The sequence below is a fragment of the Podarcis pityusensis genome, assembly GCF_964106645.2.
Source record: "Podarcis pityusensis genome assembly, chromosome: 7".
In the NCBI taxonomy this organism is placed as follows: domain Eukaryota; kingdom Metazoa; phylum Chordata; class Lepidosauria; order Squamata; family Lacertidae; genus Podarcis; species Podarcis pityusensis.
Genome location: NC_138031.1, coordinates 16255084 through 16275666, shown reverse-complemented (window position 1 = coordinate 16275666; position 20583 = coordinate 16255084). Strand labels below are relative to the sequence as shown.

The following is a 20583-nucleotide window of genomic DNA, read 5'->3' as shown; positions in this document are numbered from 1 at the left end:
CCTCAGGCTCCCTTCCAACTCTACAATTCTATTATTTATTTTTATTTATTTATTCAATTTGAATACCACCCTTCACCTGTGGGTGGTTCACAACGTAAAAATACAGTATAAAAACACAAAACACAAAATACAAACAATAGCAAATTGAAACAACAACCCCCAACCCCCTCCCACATTATTTCATGGTCTTCAATGAAAGCCAGCAAGTGAACAGGAATAGAGCAAGATAGCTTTGCCATATTATTCTGAGACAGGACAAAAAGCGAGGTTGTCACGTGGAAGTGCCACACTTTGTCATTCATTATTATTTCACACCTGAGGCAGTATTTGTTTTCCACCCCCCATCTCAAACACTGATGTGTCTTGGGACAGTCATATGAGGTTGTCTTAGATGGAACAAAATAAAAAAAAAAATCCTTCCAGTACCACCTTAGAAACCAACTAAGTTTGTTATTGGTATGAGCTTTCGTGTTCATGCACACTTCTTCAGATACCTATGCACACGAAAGCTCATACCAATAACAAACTTAGTTGGTCTCTAAGGTGCCACTGGACAATTTTTTTTATTTTGTTTCGACTACTATGGCAGATCAACACGGTTACCTACCTGTAATTAGATTGAGCAAGTTACTGGTTCATTAATACTCTATCAGGGGCATGCAACCTGAGGCCTGGGAACTGACTGTGGCCTTCCAGGCATTTCTATGTGGCCCTCAGAAATCTCCTCAGGCCACATCCCACACTGGTCCTGTCTCCCACCCTCCTCAAGTGTTTTTGCCGGTGACCTTGAACTTGATAATGCTTCTCGCTTATCTGGATGCAGGATCGATGTGGGAGCATGTGTCTAGTTGAAATGTACACAAGTGGTCAAAATTGTGGAAACGTTCAGAAAAAGTGTATTTCCGAGGTTTGATGGCTCATAACACCACTTTTTTTTTGGAGTAATACCATAAAAATTATATATCAATGGAAAGATAATTTAGTGAAGAATGTAATGCAATAACCTTTATGAAGGATTATTTATTACAACAGCAGTCGTAAAGAAGAAACATGAAACACATATAAAAATGAACGCCTTCCCATGGAGTGAACCAAGTTTATTAGTTCTGCAGCTGTAACAATGTGAAACCAAGATTGAATTATTACCTCTATTAACTGGGTTTTGTTGCTGGTTTGCTTCTTTCCATTGATATATAAGTTTATGGTACAGTGGTACCTCAGGTTAAGAACTTAATTCGTTCTGGAGGTCCGTTCTTAACCTGAAACTGTTCTTAACCTGAGGTACCACTTTAGCTAATGGGGCCTCCCGCTGCCGCCACACGATTTCTGTTCTCATCCTGAGGTAAAGTTTTTAACCCGAGGTACTATTTCTGGGTTAGCAGAGTCTGTAACCTGAAGCATCTGTACCCTGAGGTACCACTGTATTACTAAAAAAAAAAGTGGTGTTATGAGCCACCAAACCTTGGAAATACACTTTCTCTAAAAGGTTTCCACAATTTTGGCCACTAGTGTACACTTCTTGTTGGGCCTTGACTCGGGCCCCATCCACCACCAGCCTGTGGCCCTCAAATGGTTCCCTGGAATGGAATGTGGCCCTCAGCATAAAAAGCGTCTTCTACCCCTGCCTCACATTGTCTTTCAGAGAAGCAGTAGCTCTTCAGGGTCTGAAGGAGACTTTTTTTTTATAAAAAAAAGTATTGCTTCCTGAGATACTTTTAGTCAGAAAGATTGAACATTGGGGCCACCCTGAGGGCGCTTCGCATAAACGACTTCTCCCTTTGTTTCTGAGGAAACTGTCAGGTTTATTCCATTGCCTGAGGTGCTCGTAGCAGCCTGTTTGTGGCCATTTCTCACCCCAGGCCCACGAGACTCTTCACGACAATCCAATCGAAAGAAAAGATGAAAATCATGGAGTCCTTTCCCCCCCAATCCAACACTTTTTCTCTCTCCCCCTCAACAACTCTTCTCTCACATCTCCAGTAAATGTCACTTCTCACTAAAGACATCCATTCTTTTGCTAGACAGTCTTTTAAAAACTCCCTGCAGATTAGACAGTGCCGTTTGGGGAGAAAGCAAGTCTAATGTCTTGTGACAATGAATCAATATGGATTTGATTAAAGCTTTCAGAAAGGCATCTCGAAGCATCTGCACTGCATGATGCATTCAGGGTTAAGCCGATGGCTTTTTATATCCCTCCGTCCTGCGCTCTCCCCGGGAAATGGCAGGAATGGATTCGACGCCGTCTCGGAAAACTCCAAGATCAGCACTTTAAGAAAGAATTGTGCCATGCGCAGAGCAGTAATTCAGAACATCCCGAGAGAAACATTGTACCAGGTATGTGGGTGTAGGTTTGCAGAATAAACCTATAAATAAGTATAAGTAAGTTAGGGTTTAGGGCCATTACCTATGGTTTTCCCAGTAGTGATGTATGGAAGTGAGAGCTGGACCATAAAGAAGGCTGATCGCCAAAGAATTGATGCTTTTGAATTATGGTGCTGGAGGAGACTCTGGAGAGTCCCATGGACTGCAAGAAGATCAAACCTATCCATTCTGAAGGAAATCAGCCCTGGGTGCTCACTGGAAGGACAGATCCTGAAGCTGATGTTCCCTTACTTTGGCTACCTCATGAGAAGAGAAGACTCCCTGGAAAAGACCCTGATGTTGGGAAAGATTGAGGGCACAAGGAAAAGGGGACGACAAAGGATGAGATGGTTGGATAGTGTTCTCGAAGCTACCAGCATGAGTTTGACCAAACTGCAGGAGGCAGTGGAAGACAGCAGTGCCTGGCGTGCTCTGGTCCATGGGGTCACAAAGAGTCGGACATGACTAAACAACAAGAAAGGGCCATTACCTGATAGGGAACCAACATGTATTAGGGGCATTTTATAGGTAGTGTCATCTGCTTCCTTTTTTGCATTTATAATCGAATTTATCAAATTCACACTTTCTGAAACAAGAACCAAAACACAGCTATCTTTTGAAAATTGTGCTTATCTGAATCGTGTGATGTAGTTCTCCGATCCGAGTTTACAAAAACGCATATATTAGGGGAAGGTGTGCGTGAAAATGAACGTATTTGTGAAAAGAACATAAAAATGCGCTATGGTTGGGAAATTGCTTGCAAAAATGTGTACATTAGCAAAAAGTGTATATACAATGGGCTTGATGGAACAATGGTCTAATTCTGTGCAGGGCACATTCACATGTTCATAACTGTTGCAGTAAAGAGGGTCAGAAGTTGCAGAACCACAGATATCTCTGAGTGAGGAACTGGTGGAAGTGAAACAGTGTGTAATCTAAGGGTTAAATCTGTTATCAGTATGTCAGCTAGGCAGGGTATACACGGAGGTGTCACTTATCAAGCAGAGTTGTGTGATCTCTACTGAGAAAGCACATATGCTAATTGGCTGTGTAGTTCTGAGGGAGTTCCCCCCTGTATACTTGGTTGAATATCTCGCTGCTCTGTACAAGGCCTGAAGTCAGCAAGACAAAACCTCTCACTCTGTTTCTCCTCAAATTATAGACTCTTTACTATCCAGTTTCCTTAACAAAATATTATCAGGGGGTCTTCTTTCTCTGGAATATCCTTGCATTATTTACGTGACTGTGCTGACAGTGATTTACTCCAACGAAGTTTGAGGACAGATTGCAACTTCTTAAAACTTCTGCCCACCGTCTCACCTCAATTGCCTGAAGAGAGGCATTCCTCCTCTGTTCCATAGCCTCTCACCTGAGCCAGTGGCCTGGTGAGCTATTGTGGAAGGCCTTTGGTTCCTCAGTCTTAAGGAAAAACGGCTGTTAGGGTGCAGGCTCGGGTATGGGAGGTTCTTCTGAGCTGAAGTCTTGAGACCACATAACACTGGTCTTGAAAGACCTACATTGGCTCCCAGTGCCTTTCTGAGCAGAATTCAAAGTGTTGGTGCTGACCTTTAAAACCCTAAACAGCCTCGGTCCAGTATACCTGAAGGAGTGTCTCCACCCTCATTGTTCAATCTGGACACTAAGGTCCAGCTCTGAGGGCCTTCTGGTGATTCCCTCACTGCGAGGAGCGAAGTTACAGGGAACGAGGCAGAGGGTCTTCTCGGTAGTGGCCCCCACCCTGTAGAATGCCCTCCCACCAGATGTCAAGGAGATAACTTTCTGAAGGCAGCCCTGTTTAGGGAAGTTTTTAATGACTGATGTTTTAATGTACTTTTAATCTTTTGTTGGAAACCACCCAGAATTGCTGGGGAGACCCAGCCAGATGGGTGGAATATAAATAATAAATTATTATTATTGACATTAACTTAGTTGTGGTTCCTGCATTGCAGGGGGTTGGACTAGATGACCCTTGCAACTCTCCACTTCTGTGTGAACGGCCCAAAAGACCACACAAGTCATATTATTATGGAAAAAAATGGTTTATAAAACATGATCAACATCCAACCTGGAAATCCACCTTTTTAAATATGGTACATTCATCTTCTGAAACAATACTTCATATACAGCTTGTTTATGATATATTTCCACCATATAACATTATTTTTTAAAAAATGAGCTGAATTAGGAAATTACATCCACGAGACCTCTCAACCTATACAGACGAACCTAAGAAACAATCTTTAAAAATCCACAGAATAAGAAGGAAGGATGGGTCCAATATGAAACATCACATATGTGCAGCTTATAAATACACCTCCTCATTCCCTTTAGCTTGAAAATAGACAGTGTACAATCCATTACTTTTTCTTTCTCTCTCTCCTTTGAGGGTGGAAACAGATGAAAAGCTTCCTAACACTGCAATTCGGTCAGCATTAAAAGTTGGCCCACGACAATCTATGCAATGATTGTTGCAGGGCCGGCCAATGCAATACCATCCAGTTGTTTTGAACTACAACTCCCATCACCCCCAGCAAACATGCCCAATGATCAGGGGTGATGGGAACTGCAGTCCACAACAGCAAGAGGTCACCCCTGCCTTACTGTGTCCCTGCTCAGTTGAGCACCCCATTGTTCTACACCCGGTACCAGGGCCGTCTTACCCATAGGCGCTAGGGGTGTGAGGCACCCGGGTGCTGGACTCTCAGGGGCGCCAGGCCGAGAGTCCGGGGCCCGAGAGTTGAGTCTGGGGAAGAGACGGCCCGTCAGTTGGAGCGCCGCGGTGGGCTCTTCTGTTGCCGTGAGTTCGGGGGTGACCAATCCAGCGAGACGCTGAGGTGGCCAGCTGGCTCCGCTCTCCTGCACGCCTGGGACTGGGCAACCAGGGGGAGGGGTGCCACGCGGATCGTTGCACCCCGGCACCGCATATGCTTAAGACAGCCCTGCCTCGTACACAGAGGCACTATTTTTCAATTTTGTTAAAAAGAACCAAGTATTTTACTCAGGGAGAAGGTAAGGTTTGCAGCATGGTTCAAAGGCTGACTTTTGTCAATATTTATTATTATTATTATTAACCCCCAAACCCCACAAATAAACCCCAAACACACAACTTTTAGAAGGTCCTTTTTAAGCATTTTTGGGGCCCGGGGCAGATTCATATCCACTATGTGTGAGCACTTGCACCTAGGAGAAGGGGGGAAATCCTTTGGATGGCAATATTTCATACCTAGGAAATAGGCCCTGCTGAATCAGACCAATGGCCCATCAAGTCCAGGATCCTGTTCTCACAGCGGCCACCCAAATGCTTGTGGGAAATCCACAAGCAGGATAGGAGTACAGGGTTACTCACCCTTCCTGTGGTTTCCAACAACTGGTATTTGGAAGCATTTTTAATTTAGTTTAGGGGAAAGATGGTTGGTGTGTGTGTGTGTGTGTGTGTGTGTGTGTGTGTATGTGTTAGAGCAGCCTTTCTCAACCTGTGGGTCCCCAGTTGTTGTTGAACTACAACTCCCATCACCCCTAGCTAGCAAGGCCAGAGCTCAGGGATGATGGGAGTTGTAGTCCAACAACATCTGGGGACCCACAGGTTGAGAACTGCTGCATTAGAGGTTGGGAAGGGAGGGTTTTTTGGGGGCAGGGAGGCTAATGTGGAGCTGCCACTTGAAGAGGGAGCTGAAAAGCTCTTGTGCGTGAGTCAAGCAGCGCCTCACACTGCTTTGGATCCTGCTCTGTACCAGAGATAGGGGTGTTCCTGAGAAATAATCTAAAACTCGAGCTCTATATAGGCACTGGGGGAAAAAGGCACAAGACTGCAAACTGGGGTGGGTACATTGGCGCGGCAAACAGAGGCCTCTGCATCTTGCTTTTGTGTGTTGAGTGTGAAGGCCTGAAGGAGAACTGGGTTCGAATCTTGCACAACCCTAGTTCCCAGTGCTGGGGAGGACCCTACTAAGCATGTTCAAGAGGACATACTTCAGAGTTCCTATCGGGGGTTCATGCTCACCATGCAAAGGCCAGGAGTGAAGGGGATGTTGGCATGGGTGTGAACATTGGCCCTGAATCACCTACAATGGGGGTCGACCTGTAGATTCTGTGGACCACAGCTCCCATCATCCCTGGTGCTGTGCTTGATGGAGTGATGGGAACGTACTGTATTTTTCGCTCCATAAGACACACTTTTTTCTTCCTAAAAGGTAAAGGGAAATGTCTGTGCGTCTTATAGAGCAAATGCGTGGTCCCTGGAGCCGAATTGCCCAGGGGCGAAAAGCAGATCATTTTTTTTTTCCAAAGCAAAAAACTGCTCCAGCTAAGGAAAAGACACTAAGGCAAACAAGAGGGAAGGGAGTATTGAAAGGAAGCAGCTGATCGGCAAGGGATCGGGGAGGGAGATAAGGGATGCTAGAGATAAAGGAGGCTGCCTGGGAGGGAGGAGGTAAAAGCCCATGGATCCTCAGGATTTTTGCATTGGGTCACCCCAAAATCACCATCAGATTACATAGCACGTCCATGGCTACAGCCTGCACCAAAAAAATCACGCACCCACTGTTGTGTGGGGCAACAATGGCGCAAAAACACAAATCCACTAGGTGTGTCTTATGGTCAGGTGCGTCTTAAGGAGTGAAAAATACGGTAGTTCAAAGCATAACCAAAGCATAACCAGGCTGGCTAGACTTGCCCTGCTCAGTTGGTGCCTTCAAACACTCTTTTGAGCATCTGAGTAAGAACTAAGTTGGGGGAGCGAGTGGAAGAGCAGCTGCCCCCAGGAAATGACACCCTTGTTCTCCACCCCACCCCACAGATTCACCATATGGGATGCTGCGGTTCTGACCTCTCAGCAAGTGTGTTATCTGTTTCTACCCTTAATCTCAAACTGTGGCCATTCAAGTTAATAAATATGTACAACATTCTGGAGTTCAGTGAATATAAATAGCAAATATTTGTTCTGGTATTTCTCTGCACATCGGTTTGATTTCACTGGAAATCTTGGACGTCCTAAGATTCCAGATCAGGAGCTTAATGTAACAACAACAAAAATATTATTATTATTATTTTAAAATGATCTGGGATAGCTCTGAGCTATCCCAGTCAGACGTATAAATATAAATAAGCATAATATAGAAAAAACATTCCCCCTCCCAATCCACATACAAAAATGTAATCGTTATTGCTAGCAGCAAGTGGAGTATGAAATATTGGATAGCTAAAACTATGCACGCCTCACTTTCACCAAATGGATCTGGTTTCCGAGCATTTCTAAGAAAAGCTTCTGGTATAATTTGTACATCGAGAGGCTGTGGAGGAACTTGACCACCTTCCGGAGGCCTTGGATTGTCGTCTTGGGGAAATGGTATGTTTTCAAATGCTTCAGCCCATACGTCAAGCCCTTGATGGTGTCTTGGTCTCTATTTTTTACTCTCCACAAGCTGAGAAGCCTGAGAATCGGCTCGGAAGATTTGCACAGCCTCAGAATACGGCCGACTTCTTCCTTCCCCACTTTCTTCCCTGGCAAATTTTCCATCAGGATGCTGAGCTGCTCAAAGGTGATGTTGAGGTGGCCAATGTGTTTTGAGACACTGTTTTCACAGTGGTCAATGCCTGCGAAAGACAAATAGAGAAGGTGGTTTGTTTCGTGGACTAACAGGATCGTAGAGTTGGAAGGGAGCCCAACCCTCTGCAATACAGGAATCTCAGCCAAAGCATTCATGACAGATGGCCATCCAACCTCTGCTTAAAAACCTCCAAGGAAGAAGAGTTCATAAATAAATGTGAGCCTGCTCAGTGTATGCATACACCGCTCTCCTTGTATACTGGCCTTACCTTGCTTAATGTTCTTGACCGCAGTGTGGTCATTGTTCTGCTCCTTCCATAATTTCAGTAGCTGAAAGGTCTGTTCCTGAGGACTGTGCCTTTGTTTGAGCCTTTCTGTAGTTTCTGTGTTGACCTTTATACCTGGCAGACTATCCCTTAGCATGTCCAGCCAGTTGGGCGTGAGTTTTGTTGGAACGGCAAACCTGAAGAATGCTTCCTCACATAAGGTCACATCTAAAGAAAAAGAAGAAGAAGTGTATTGATCTTTCAAAGTCTGCCTGGTCTGGATCAGCCATCCAAACATTGCACCTGTGCCTTTTTGAAAAGCATAAAAAATCCCCAGTATTGCTCTACCAAGGCTGCAGTCCTCTGCATGCTTACTTGGATGTAAACCCTATTGAACACAATGAGACTTGCTTCCTGAGTAAATAAGCCTGGATTCTGTGAAACTACACTTTGACCTGTGTTATTTATTCATTAAATGTATATGCTACCTTTTCCTCTAAGGACCTCAAGGTGGCGTAAATGGTTCCCTCTTTCCTCATTTAATCCCCACAACAACCCTGTGAGGTAGGCTCGGGTGAGAGATGGTCCATAGCTGTCAACTGTTCCCTTTTCTTGCGAGGAATCCTATTTGGAATAAGGGAATTTCCCTTAAAAAAAGGGAAACGTTGACAGCTATGATGGTGACTGGCCCAAGGGCACCCAGTGAACTTCATGGCATGGGGAGATTTGAACCCTGGTCTCTCCCTGGTCCTGGTCCGACACTCTCATTAGTCTGCATAGAATCTTGGGGGTGCACCCCCAAGCTTGTGGCTTCATTCTGTAGAAAAAGATTGCTCAAGCGGCCCAAAACTTTTTGTTAAGTTAATGGCTCTCACGCTCAGGTGTATCTCTGCATGACTAAAGAGTACAAGCGACTGGTTGCTATGGAAACTACCAGCTGGAGGTACTTTCCAGAGTTGGAGTCAAGCAACGCCTAGGGACCCAAAGATTCACTACCATAAGCTAATGAAATGCTTTCAGAAGTGTCACTTTGGATGAGGAGCAGAGCTGGTACACTAGCTTCACAACCGGAGGATTGCTATTGTTTACCAGAAAGGATGAGCGAGGCGAAAAGAGGATTAGACGAATTCATGGAGGAGAGGGCTTTTGATGGCTACTAGGCATGATGGCTATGATCTGCCTCAAGAGTTGGAGGCAGACATGCTTCTGAATATCAGTTGCTGGTATTCAACGTAAGTAGGGGAGTTCTATTTTACACAGGCCCTGCTTGGGGGTTTCCTACAGGTATTGGGCTGGCCACTGTGGGAATAGGATGTTGGACTAGATGGGCTGTTGGCTGGATCCAGCAGGCTCGTCTTATGTTCTTATGGTGGTGGGAAGGTTGGCGCAGTGCAAACACACTGGCAGAATCAATCCAGTGTTCCTGCCAGTGTGTTTGCACCATTCCAACTTCAGCTCTTCTGCATTCCCTTGGGTTAAGCAATGGTGACCCACCTGCTGGGAAGGTCGTGTAGCAGTTCTGCCCCACCCAGCAAGCTACATAGAGAACAACTTCTATTTCACATCAGTCAGCTGAAAACTATTTGTTGCTTTGAAGCACAAAACTTAATTAGTAGAAATACAACAACTGGTAAACTGGCACGTACCGATTCCACACTTCTGATCTGATCTGTCACTTTTTTCTCCCTGGCAAACATTGTCACGTGTGGCGTCTCCCTTGCGCACCATTTTGAGACCCAGCGCGCTGCAGTTGGTGTGCTTTTGACAAGCTTCCTTGGATGACGTTTCATTGGAGAAATAGCCTTCTGGGCATCTCTCGCAAACCGTGTCACTTTCAGGGGTACCTTGGGACAAAAGAAAGAGACAATAAATACGCTTGGCAATCACTTTGTATACAGCACTTCAGGGGCTTCTTATATATATGGTGAAAGGCAGCATGAAAGACGGAGCGGAAAAGCAATCAGATAAGTGCCTGATTTGTGTGTTCCCAAAGATTCTCTTTCAAAGGGGGAAGCTCATTTCCCAGGACAGCTTCGCCAATTAATGTTTTAAATCTCATCTGCTTTGTTTTTGTAAATGGCACATTCAGAAGTCTCACATGGGACAGTGCATGCCCCAAGGCACTGAGCCACTTTCAAATGTAGGTGGAAGAACGCATTATTTATCGAACTGTAGAGCTGGAAGGGATCTTGAGGGTCATCTAGGCCAGTATTTCCCAACCTTGGGCCTCCAGCTGTTTTTGGACTACAACTCCCATAATCCTCAGCTAGCAAGACCAGTGGTCAGGGATGATGGGAATTGTAGTTCGAAAACAGCTGGAGGCCCAAGGTTGGGAAACACTGATCTAGGCTAACCCCATGCAATGCAAGAATCATAGCTAAAGAATCCTGGACAGACAGCCGTTCAACCTCTGTTTGAAAACCTCCAATGACAGACAGTCCATCTTCCGAGGGAGAACAGCTCTTATTGCCAAAACGTACTTCCTAATGTGAGAAAGTTCTTCCTAATGTGATTTCTTCAAGTCTAAAGCTCCCTACATATTTAAAACTAGCCCATTAGGCAGTTTTTAAATGTGGAATATTCAGATATGGAATCTGGACAAGGAAAAGGTTCACATGGAACTTGGTTGGTGCAACAGGACACCACATGCTGTGGGCAGGCACCCACCTTAGTTAAATGAACATGGGACTGGTGGAGATCAGTAAAAAATAAACCCTAGAAGTCCAACTCTGATACTCCAGAGCTGGTCCAAAGTCAACTCCGCTCAGACAGTTGGAAAAAGTTGCTTGGCTACTAGGTTTGATTCCTATGGACCAGCCCAGCATATACCTGCCCTGAAGCCCCACCACATCAACACACGATGAGCTGCCATTTTCTATTTCCCCACAGTGACCCAGAGCAGGGCTGGCCCAAGATATTTCCGCACCTGAGGCACCCCTTCTCCAGTGAAGAATGGACGAGTGAAGGTCTGAGTCAGGAGCAAGGATAGGAGATGGGCTGCCAAGGTGAAGGAAGCGTCAGGGCTGGCCCAAGCGTGAGGTGAGGTGAGGTGAGGTGAGGTGAGGTGAGGAGACCACCTTGGGTGGTAGGATCCACAGGATCAAAAGATCCAGCCTGCAAGGAATGCAGTGGCAGCAACAGCTATGGTGCACTCCCTGGAGTCCAGATCTTCTGCCCCTGCCAGGGAGGGCACCAAGATAAGGGGCCATGGGTGGTATTTTTGCCCAAGGTCTTCTCAAACCTGGAGCAGAGCTGGCATTGCCCATGGACGATGGCATTTCTTTTCGCAAACTTTGAAGGAGTTCTTTCACCAGGGCACCGAAACCAGTGCATTGGATAACTCAATGAAATGCCTTCTTTCCCTTAAAATCTGGCTTGTCACGCTCACGTTCAATGTGACATGCCAGCCATGTGTTAAAACCTGCTGGGTGGCTTAATAAACCCAGCCTGTGCAGGCAATCTGGATTTAACTCAAATGAAGGGCTTATCAAACACCTGATGGTCTGTGGTTCGTGGCTGCAAATTGGACAGGGCTGATTTAAGCCCCTTCTGAGCAGCTTCCCATTCCGACATAAATGGCGATAGAATTAAAACAGGTGTTGCATTTTTCAAATCAAGCTGGCATTTTCTGCCTTTCCTATGTAAATGAAAGCTCTTGCTTGCACTTAGTTGATATAGATTTGAGCTAGAGTATGAAATTAGAGTTCTGTAGGTAAATTATGCTGCTGGATACACTTAAATGAGTTTCCAAAGACTTTAAAGGTAAGGAATAGCTCAGGAATGTGACACAGTGAAGAATATGCATTGATTCTCCTCTTTGGGCCTGGCTGGATTATTGTATGTGCCCTAAAAATATGATGCTAATATTTAATAAAAAATAATTCTAAGGAATGCATATTTGATTAAACTGCTGTTGTAAAGCAATCAACACAGAAGGTGTTGTGTATGGATGAAAATATTTTTAGGATCCTGGAGAGCAAGAAAGTTGGGGTTCTGTCCTTTACTAAAAGATCTACAATGATGAATTAAATGTGCAGTTAGGGAACAAATGCTGTCATGGTTATTAAGATACATAGCTTCTCACAGAAAAGCAAGAATTGCGATCCATCCATATTCAACGAAACAGAAACTCTAGGAGTATGTCACCCTGATTGCCAGTAAATTTCTAGCCTTCAATTCTAGTGTTCACTTTTAAGCTCGTAAAGAGCATGGGTTGAGCTATAAATCAGTGGTCCCTGTGTGAGTTACCCTCTGTTCTATATTCCCTTGTCAACTGTTATGTGCAGGACCTAGCAGCAGGGCCTTTTCAGAACTGGCCCCATTTCTGTGGAATTTCTATGTCAGGGTAGTTCACAGCATTAGTCTGAATGCAGTCAATGGGTTGCATTCAATCTTCCAGCAATGGATCTAGTGCTTGCATACTCCTTCCTTCCTATGCTCCTTCCTTCCACTCTTCAACTGAAGGGCTTAACACATTAATTCCTGGTTTGATCAAACCATAGTTTGCAGTTACATCCAGACTGGCAGATTATGGTTTCAGCAAGGCCTTTGAACTAGCATTGCTTACTAGAACAAAACCGGTTTGTAATCCTGGAATGGAGGGACTGCTTAAATAACAGCCTGAAGTTTTTTTGCACAACAGGAAACAATGGATTGATCAAACCACACATGAGGGGGAGGGGAGAACAGATGTACACGGGTCTCTTTCCCAGTCCCCAAAATGAATGAATGTATTTTGGAAGAATGCATTACATGAGCTCATGTAAATATTTTTATATTTCCTGTTTGGCATGCTGAAAGCATTTAATCCAATGTCTAGAATGTAGCTGTAGTTTAAAGTACAATTTATGAGGATTTTCACACCTCCGGGCATTCTGGAAGCCACTTTATATGCAGCTAGCTAATATTTTTGCAGCAAAAGAAATATATTAAAAACCCACACTTTGCATCTGGAACTGAAATGAAGTAGGAGACTGGTTTTCACTCCTCCTTAGCTTCACAAAATGATGAAACTAGTATGTGCCGGGCCATTTTCAAGCAGATCCATAAAGTTTCTGCACATCTTTTTGTTGTTGTTGCTAGACAAGGATTCCTTTAGTCTTTATTTTCTAGATAGTGCTCTTCGGTGGCAGTATTAATTTCCATCAATAAAGAACACGTGACCTCTTTTATCTGTCTCTCCCCCCCCCCACTCCTGTTTTTGTTGTTAAAAATCTATCGCTGTGGTCTCTATCCTTTCTAGCAATGCACAATATTACCAGTTTGAGAATTACTGGCTGCGCGTGTGCATATATATATATATATATATATGCTTTTCTAGGAGTATCTATTCGCGACATTGGTAATTAATTACTGCCACACATTTGCGATGACTTTTGCTATTACACTAATATTGTTATAATTACTCTCTGGGTGCTATATCAGTCCACACTTCTGCTGTTTGTCAAGGCGCACAGAGGCTTGAAGCAGCACTCTTCCCCCATGAAAAATGTTATTAGTTATAACCCATAAATACTGCATCCCAGATAATGTCCCTGTGAATGAGGTCAATCCATCATGTTTCTCATTAGAAGGCAATTTGCTGGTGCCATTAAATTACCCATTACAGTAAGAGCAGAACATTTTGCTACTGTGAGCAACATCACTTTTGGCAGCAGTCCAGCGAGATGTTTAGGAGGACAACGGCTGTTTTTCACAGGCACTGCAATAAATTTGCGATCCATGCATTGCCTCTGGGTGTATTCGAAAGTTGAAAGCTATGCAAGGGTCTCTATGTGAGAGCTACACAACTGTGTGTGTGTGTTTTGGTTTTGTAGTTGCACCCAGGCAGCAAAACCAGGATGCTTTGGAAAATTTTGACTAGGCTGCTGTTGGGCTACATTTGCCTTGCAATCCATGCAGGCAATTTCATAACTGTGAACCAGGGATATGGGACTTGAGGCAATTCTTGTTTGCAGCTCCCATCATCCCTGACTATCAGCTGGGGCTATCGCAGATTTCAAGTCCAACAACATCTGGAAGGCCACAGGTTCACTATGTCTGACGTAAGCCAGCCTTGCAAAATAATAAAAAAATAAAGTCCACTAAAGTTAACAAACTACCAAACCCCCAACCCACCTCCTGTCATTCCAAAAAGCTGTACAGGAGCGCAAGCCAAGATGCCTTACTCTTTGCACCGTTGAGTCAGCACGACTCCATGCACCAGTGTCCTCTTAGGGCAAGGAAGGAAAGAAGAAGATGCCGATTTGCATGGAATCTGCATAGGCTGATTCATATGCACAGCTGCAAATTTAGAATGGGTAACTGCAATTTAAATAGCAAGGCAAGGCAACTTGGTATTAGGGTTCTAGCCGTTTGCAACAGGATTTGAACGGGACAGAGGACTCCTTTAAAGAGGAGGCTGTTCTCTGAAAAGCAAGACATACGCAGTCCTCATATATGTCTACTCGACTGCTTTGATCTGGGGAACGGGCACTGTTTACAGGTGCCGCAGATATGTTCTGCGTTTGTAAGAAACTGACCTATTCTTGTTGCAGGCAGCACATGAACACTGGAACTCCCCACCAATTGACACCTTTGCTTTGCAGTTCCTGATAAAGACAGTTTTGTTCAGGCAAGCCTATCCAGGCATGTGGATGAAAGCCTGTGTGCGTTTTAGTCTGTTTTTATCTTAACTGTTAGTTTTAATTCTATTTTGAGTTTGTTAAATCCTTGTTTGTAATTTGTCCTTTTATTCTTGTCTCTTTTTCGGTAGGTTCTATTTGCAATCAAACGGTACATGCATCTTGTCTAATAAATAAAACCATACAGTTGTTGCCCCAGGCTTGGACCCTTAAACTGAGCAAGTTGTCTGTGAGCGAAAGTGTTAAACAGACTCCCCTCCCTTGTTTCAGCCTCTCTGTATCCTGACCCTGCTGTCTGTCTCAGACCGCATTCATCTTCCTCTGGCACTCTGGATCCTTGTTGACTTGCTCCGGATCCTGACCGCCAGCCAGATTATACCACACTGACACTGAATCCTATGCACCTCAACAGGAGTTTAGCACAGCTAAAGGTGGGTTAAGAACTTAATTCGTTCTGGAGGTCCGTTCTTAACCTGAAACTGTTCTTAACCTGAGGTACCACTATAGCTAATGGGGCCTCCTGCTGCCGCTGCACAATTTCTGTTCTCATCCTGAAGCAAAGTTCTTAACCTGAGGTACTATTTCTGGGTTAGCGGAGTCTGTAACCTGAAGCATCTGTAACCTGAAGCGTCTGTAACCCGAGGTACCACTGTATACCAAAGGGTGTGTGTGTGTAATCTTCCTGGTCTGGTTTCCTGGTGAAGTTTCTTCCTCGCCCCAGGCGAACAGGCACGAGGCCATCTCTGGGAAACAGGCACATACCTTTCTCAGCAACACCATATCCCGGCGGACATGCTGTGTGCTTCAAGCAGAATTCCAGTTCGAGGTACCGCCCTTCGATGCACTCGCAAACACGATTCTGGGTGCTGCTGCATTCGACTTTCTCGTATTGCAGCTCCTTGCACACCACGTTGCAGTACTGGCACTCATCGTTGCTGTTCCATTCGTCTGCGTAGAACTGACCCGGGCAGGGGGCACACTCAGTCTTCGAAGAAGCCGTGCAATGCTGCTTGACGTAGGTTCCGGGGGGACACTGGTCACACAATATCTGACGGGAGGTTTCCGAGTCATAATGGAGGTACTTTGGGGGAAAGTCCTCCTGGACAGTCCATTTCACAGATATGTCCAGCAGCTAGCAGAAGAGACACAACACAGTGTTTTAGGTTACATGGTTGGCAACACACTGGTGGTATCACTGTTGCGGTTTACATTTCTCAGAGGCATTGCCCTTAAAGCCGGTGCCAAACAGGTGTCAAGAGACAGAGGGACACCACTAAAAAGGCCCTGCCCCTTGTGGCCACCCTCCAAACACCCCGCAGAGAGGGAACTTGGAGTGGGTCGCATTGTTTTGAGGGCAGATATAAGGCAACTTCGAATGATGCAGTTTTATTTGTATGTGTTTGTGTGTGCCATATGGAAAACAGTCAAACGGTGAAGGATTTGCAACAAGGCAGAGATTCATGAGGGACAGGAAGTGGGCATCTTAGAAATGCTCATATACAGTACAGAATAATAATAATAATAATAATAATAATAATAATAATAATAATTTATATCCCACCCTCCCCAGCCGAAGCCGGGCTCAGAGCAGCTAACAATACATAACCTTCATCTTCCTTTCTTAACATTAATGATTAAATATTTTTTCTGCCACAGCAACTCATATAACTTACAGCACTGTTAAATGGCCTGTAGTACCCTTAACAAACATTGTGATGTTGTTGCAAAGTTCTGGTTTAAAAAACTACAGTTTTCGTGTTTTCAAAAATATCCCAGGATCAACAGGGGGTTTATTGTCTCTCCTCCCCCCAGATAAAAGGATTTTGAAAGGGAAATGACATTATATTGATTTCCTTTTCTATTGGATCTTTCGCACTGATCTCCAAACGGAAGTCAAATGACATTTGAGCTCCACCCACTCGTGTGAAATAAATGTGGATTTGGATGACAATTGCAAAGACAGCCAAAGCTCCTACAGGCATCTTTCCCTTCAATCACAGCCTTGTGAAAGTAAAGAAACTAGTTTTTCAGCATACAAAAACATTATTATATGTCTTGGCTTTGGGGTTTCACGCAGACCGCAGAAGAATGTTTGGATTTACTGAAAGAAACAAATAAAGCAGCCTCTGTTTTGCATCACAAACCCATCCTGGTGTCTCCTTTGCCTTTGAAAAGGACTGTCAAAGTCTGGATGGGATCCAAAGTCAAATCCCTAAACTGTGCTATTCACTGATTCAGGTAGGTAGCCGTGTTGGTCTGACGCAGTCGAAATAAATATATATAAAAAAAATTTGTCCAGTGGCACCTTAGAGACCAACTAAGTTTGTTCTTGGTATAAGCTTTCGTGTCCAAGAAGTCTGCATGCACACGAAAGCTTATACCAAGAACAATCTTAGTTGGTCTCTAAGGTTTTCCCAGTAGTGATGTATGGAAGTGAGAGCTGGACCAAAAGGAAGGCTGATCGCCGTATAATTGATACTTTTCAATTATGGTGCTGGACTCTTGAGAGTCCCATGGACTGCAAGAAGATCAAACCGATCCATTCTTAAGGAAATCAGCCCTGAGTGCTCACTGGAAGGACAGATCCTGAAGCTGAGGCTCCAATACTTTGGCCACCCCGTGAGAAGAGAAGACTCCCTGGAAAAGATGTTGGGAAAGATTGAGGGCACAAGGAGAAGGGGATGACAGAGGACGAGATGGTTGGACAGTGTCCTAGGAACATGAGTTTGACCAAACTGCGGGAGGCAGTGGAAGACAGGAGTGCCTGGTGTGCTCTGGTCCATGGGGCCACAAAGAGTCAGACACAACTAAATTACTAATCAAGAACAACAACAACAAGGTGCCACTGGACATTTTTTAAATTTTTTTTTAAAATATTTCATCTTGCTATTCACTGCTCTACATAATACAAGTGCAAATGGGGCCCAAGATCCATTGAGCCACCAATGTTTTTCCAGCAGTGGGTGACCAGTGAGATCTCAGAAGCAGGACATACAGGGCGATAGTCCTTGCCCCTGTTTGTTTGTATCCAGGATCTAGTTTTCTGATATCTGTGGCTTCTAAACCTGGATCTATTTTTCACCTGGGTTTTTGCCTTCCCCTTTCCATGCCAGCATGTTACCGAAAACCCGTGAGGGGACAGAAGCCCACCCAAAACCAATGACCCACTGGATCCTTGCTGGAAAGTGACATTTCCCCCTTCTCTGAGGGTTTATGTCTTTCCTGGGGGTTTTATGCCATTTTCCCGCCACCTTTTCCCTATGCAAGTCAATGGAGAGAGGTATTTATCTGAGGGAGAACATGCTGTGTACCTGAAAACCTGTTGTGGGGAAGCTAATCCCTACCAAAGACCCTTGGGGTAACATGTTTCTTGCTGGGAGACGAATACTGTCCTCACTTTTTCTAAGAAACCATGCTCTTTTTTCTCACACACCCTGATTCCTAATGTACCCACACCAAAACAGTTCTCTTTGCAGGGGAACCACTGCAGCTGTCAATCTGAAACCTGTCAGGAGTCATCCCCTCAGTCAGAAGAGAGGTCCCTGTGAAAGGGATACACCCACACACACAATTTATATTGTTTGATCTGCTAACAAGAATTGCCAGTATTTAGAGATGACTTTCAATCCTAACATCATTCTAATAATGAATTCAGTTTATGCAAACTACTGGGAAGTTGATTTCTGTTCTTCTTTTCATATTGAGTATACTGTTGTTGTTTTTAATGGGGCAGAACCCACTGAGAAATGGGGCTTATACAGGGGAACATACCCAGTGGGCTGAGTCCCATTTTTAAGAAGCAGAAAATCCCTTTGTCCTAAGTGTTTCTATATGATTGGCAATAATAACTCACTGAATACATGATCTACCGAATGCTCACATGAAGCAAAGCAGACAGATAACAGGAAGCATTCACAGTTATCTGATCAGCTGTAGCTCCACGTTGCAGAACTTCTAGGTAACATCAAACATCACTTGGGTTGATTAGTCACAAGGCAAACTATTCTCAGCTATGAGATCACTTTTAAAATATATTTGTAAGGTTGTAATCGGTGCTAATCACACTCAGAGAAGACCCTTGATGTTGATGGACACAATTCACTTAGGTCTATTGATTTCAATGGGTTTACTCAGATTATAACCTACTTGACTACTGCCCATAGATTTTGGATTCTTAGCTTTCCCAGAGTGGGGCATAAATAAATGTCTCCCTAATGTACATCTGAGAGAGGGTAAATCAGAGAAAAGGGTAAAGGAGATTGCAAAAATAACAGACATTCCAACCCATTGATTTTGGGGCACACCTGGCAGTGTCGATGTTCAGTGGATCTCCTTATGAGTGAAAGAGCTGTCCCATTCTCTTTAACATACATCTCCACACATGCAATGGGAGCCAGTAAGAGACATTTGCCCAGTTGAAGAGAAGAAGAGTTTGGATTTGATATCCCGCTTTATCACTACCCTAGGGAGTCTCAAAGCAGCTAACATTCTCCTCTCCCTTCTTCCCCCACAACATACACTCTGTGAAGTGAGTGAGGCTGAGAGACTTCAAAGAAGTGTGACTAGCCTAAGGTCACCCAGCAGCTGCATGTGGAGGAGTGGGGAATCAAACCTGGTTCACCAGATTACGAGTCTACCACTCTTAACCACTACACCACACTGGTTGGGCACAGAAGATCCACAAACTGTGACCGTTTGCATCAGGAGAACTGGTGGCAGAGCAGAAATTGCAATGCTCCAGAGATCTTTCACCATACGATCATTTTATGGGAAGATTCCAGGGATTGTACCTTAAACCTTCTGCTCTGTCTGTCACCAGTACCTGTTCCACATCCAGCTACCGCCCTTAGATCATCAGAGCACCACGACAGATAATCCAGTGCTCTCTGTCTATGTGAGCCCCATATATCCATACATTTGTGCAATATATAAAATTAAACATGGTACCTGACAAACCAGTCCAGTCTCACAGATTTGCTCCTGTTCTTTCTAGCCCTCCTCTCCACAGACTGTCCTGACAATATTAAACAGATTCATAACATCTGCAGTGGCCTAAGGCTCTCTTAGGAGGGGCAGAACTAGGAGATTTAGAAGGCACCTATTTCTTGAAAAGGCAGCATATTAATTCCTTCCTCTACCCCCTACCCCAGAAGCCAGGAATGTCTCATCCCTTGTTAAAACTTTGCAGCCCACTACGATTTGAAAGCTAGCACGCTTACTGAAAGACCTGAAGAGGAAAAGTCAGCCAGCGGAGAGCAGAGAATGATATCAACGCTCTGATCGTGTCAGTTCCAAAGCAATCGTCAGTCTCTGGGCAAGGACTTACCACAAGTGTGCAGCACAGGAACTTGTTCATTGTGGTTGCTTTCAAACCCTCAGGGATCTGGGAAAGCAATCAGGCAGTTAGGGAGCGCTCTGGTCTCGTAGCAGCTTGCGAACACTGGCCCAGCACATTAAAAGCTCGTTTATATATATATCTGCAGCCCCATGCAACAGGAAACCCTGGCTCAGCTTTGAATACTCATTCCCTCCCCACGAGCAATTTCTTTTTGATTTTTTTTTTAAAAAAGGAACCTGTCGATGATTTCATGCAACTCCTTTCAGCGGTATTTAACCACAAGCTGGAAAAAAAAAAGGAGGGAGTGTCAGGATCCGGGCACAGCGATGGGTTAACTAATTACTGTCTGGCAGTCACCGCCTCTGCTGTGTTACTGCCCACCCCTTTTCTGGGCAAAGAGGGGGTGTCCAAAACAAACTCACCTCCAGGACAACAAGGGGCGAGTTATTC

General features: G+C 44.5%; 1 protein-coding gene across 1 annotated transcript; it reads right to left on the bottom strand.

Moving 5' to 3' along the window:
• Nucleotides 1-5905: 5905 nt before the first annotated feature.
• TNFRSF11B (TNF receptor superfamily member 11b) lies at nt 5906-20380 on the bottom strand. The gene is made up of 5 exons (XM_081012999.1): nt 20122-20380; nt 15558-15927; nt 9819-10016; nt 8176-8400; nt 5906-7953 (listed from the first exon to the last, which is right to left on the bottom strand). The coding sequence occupies exons 1-5, from the start codon at nt 20149-20151 to the stop codon at nt 7565-7567; spliced, it is 1212 nt and encodes a 403-aa protein (XP_080869125.1). The 5' UTR covers nt 20152-20380; the 3' UTR covers nt 5906-7564.
• Nucleotides 20381-20583: the final 203 nt, after the last annotated feature.

What these genes read in the sequence shown, in the direction of transcription:
- TNFRSF11B (XM_081012999.1), bottom strand. Translation starts at nt 20,151, where the DNA reads ATGAACAAGTTCCTGTGCTGCACACTTGTG. An exon ending in ATATGGTGTTGCTGAGAAAG is followed by an intron (nt 10,017 to 15,557) that starts GTATGTGCCTGT and finishes TTTTGTCCCAAG; the next exon opens with GTACCCCTGAAAGTGACACG. An exon ending in AGATCAGAAGTGTGGAATCG is followed by an intron (nt 8,401 to 9,818) that starts GTACGTGCCAGT and finishes CTTTTTCTTTAG; the next exon opens with ATGTGACCTTATGTGAGGAA.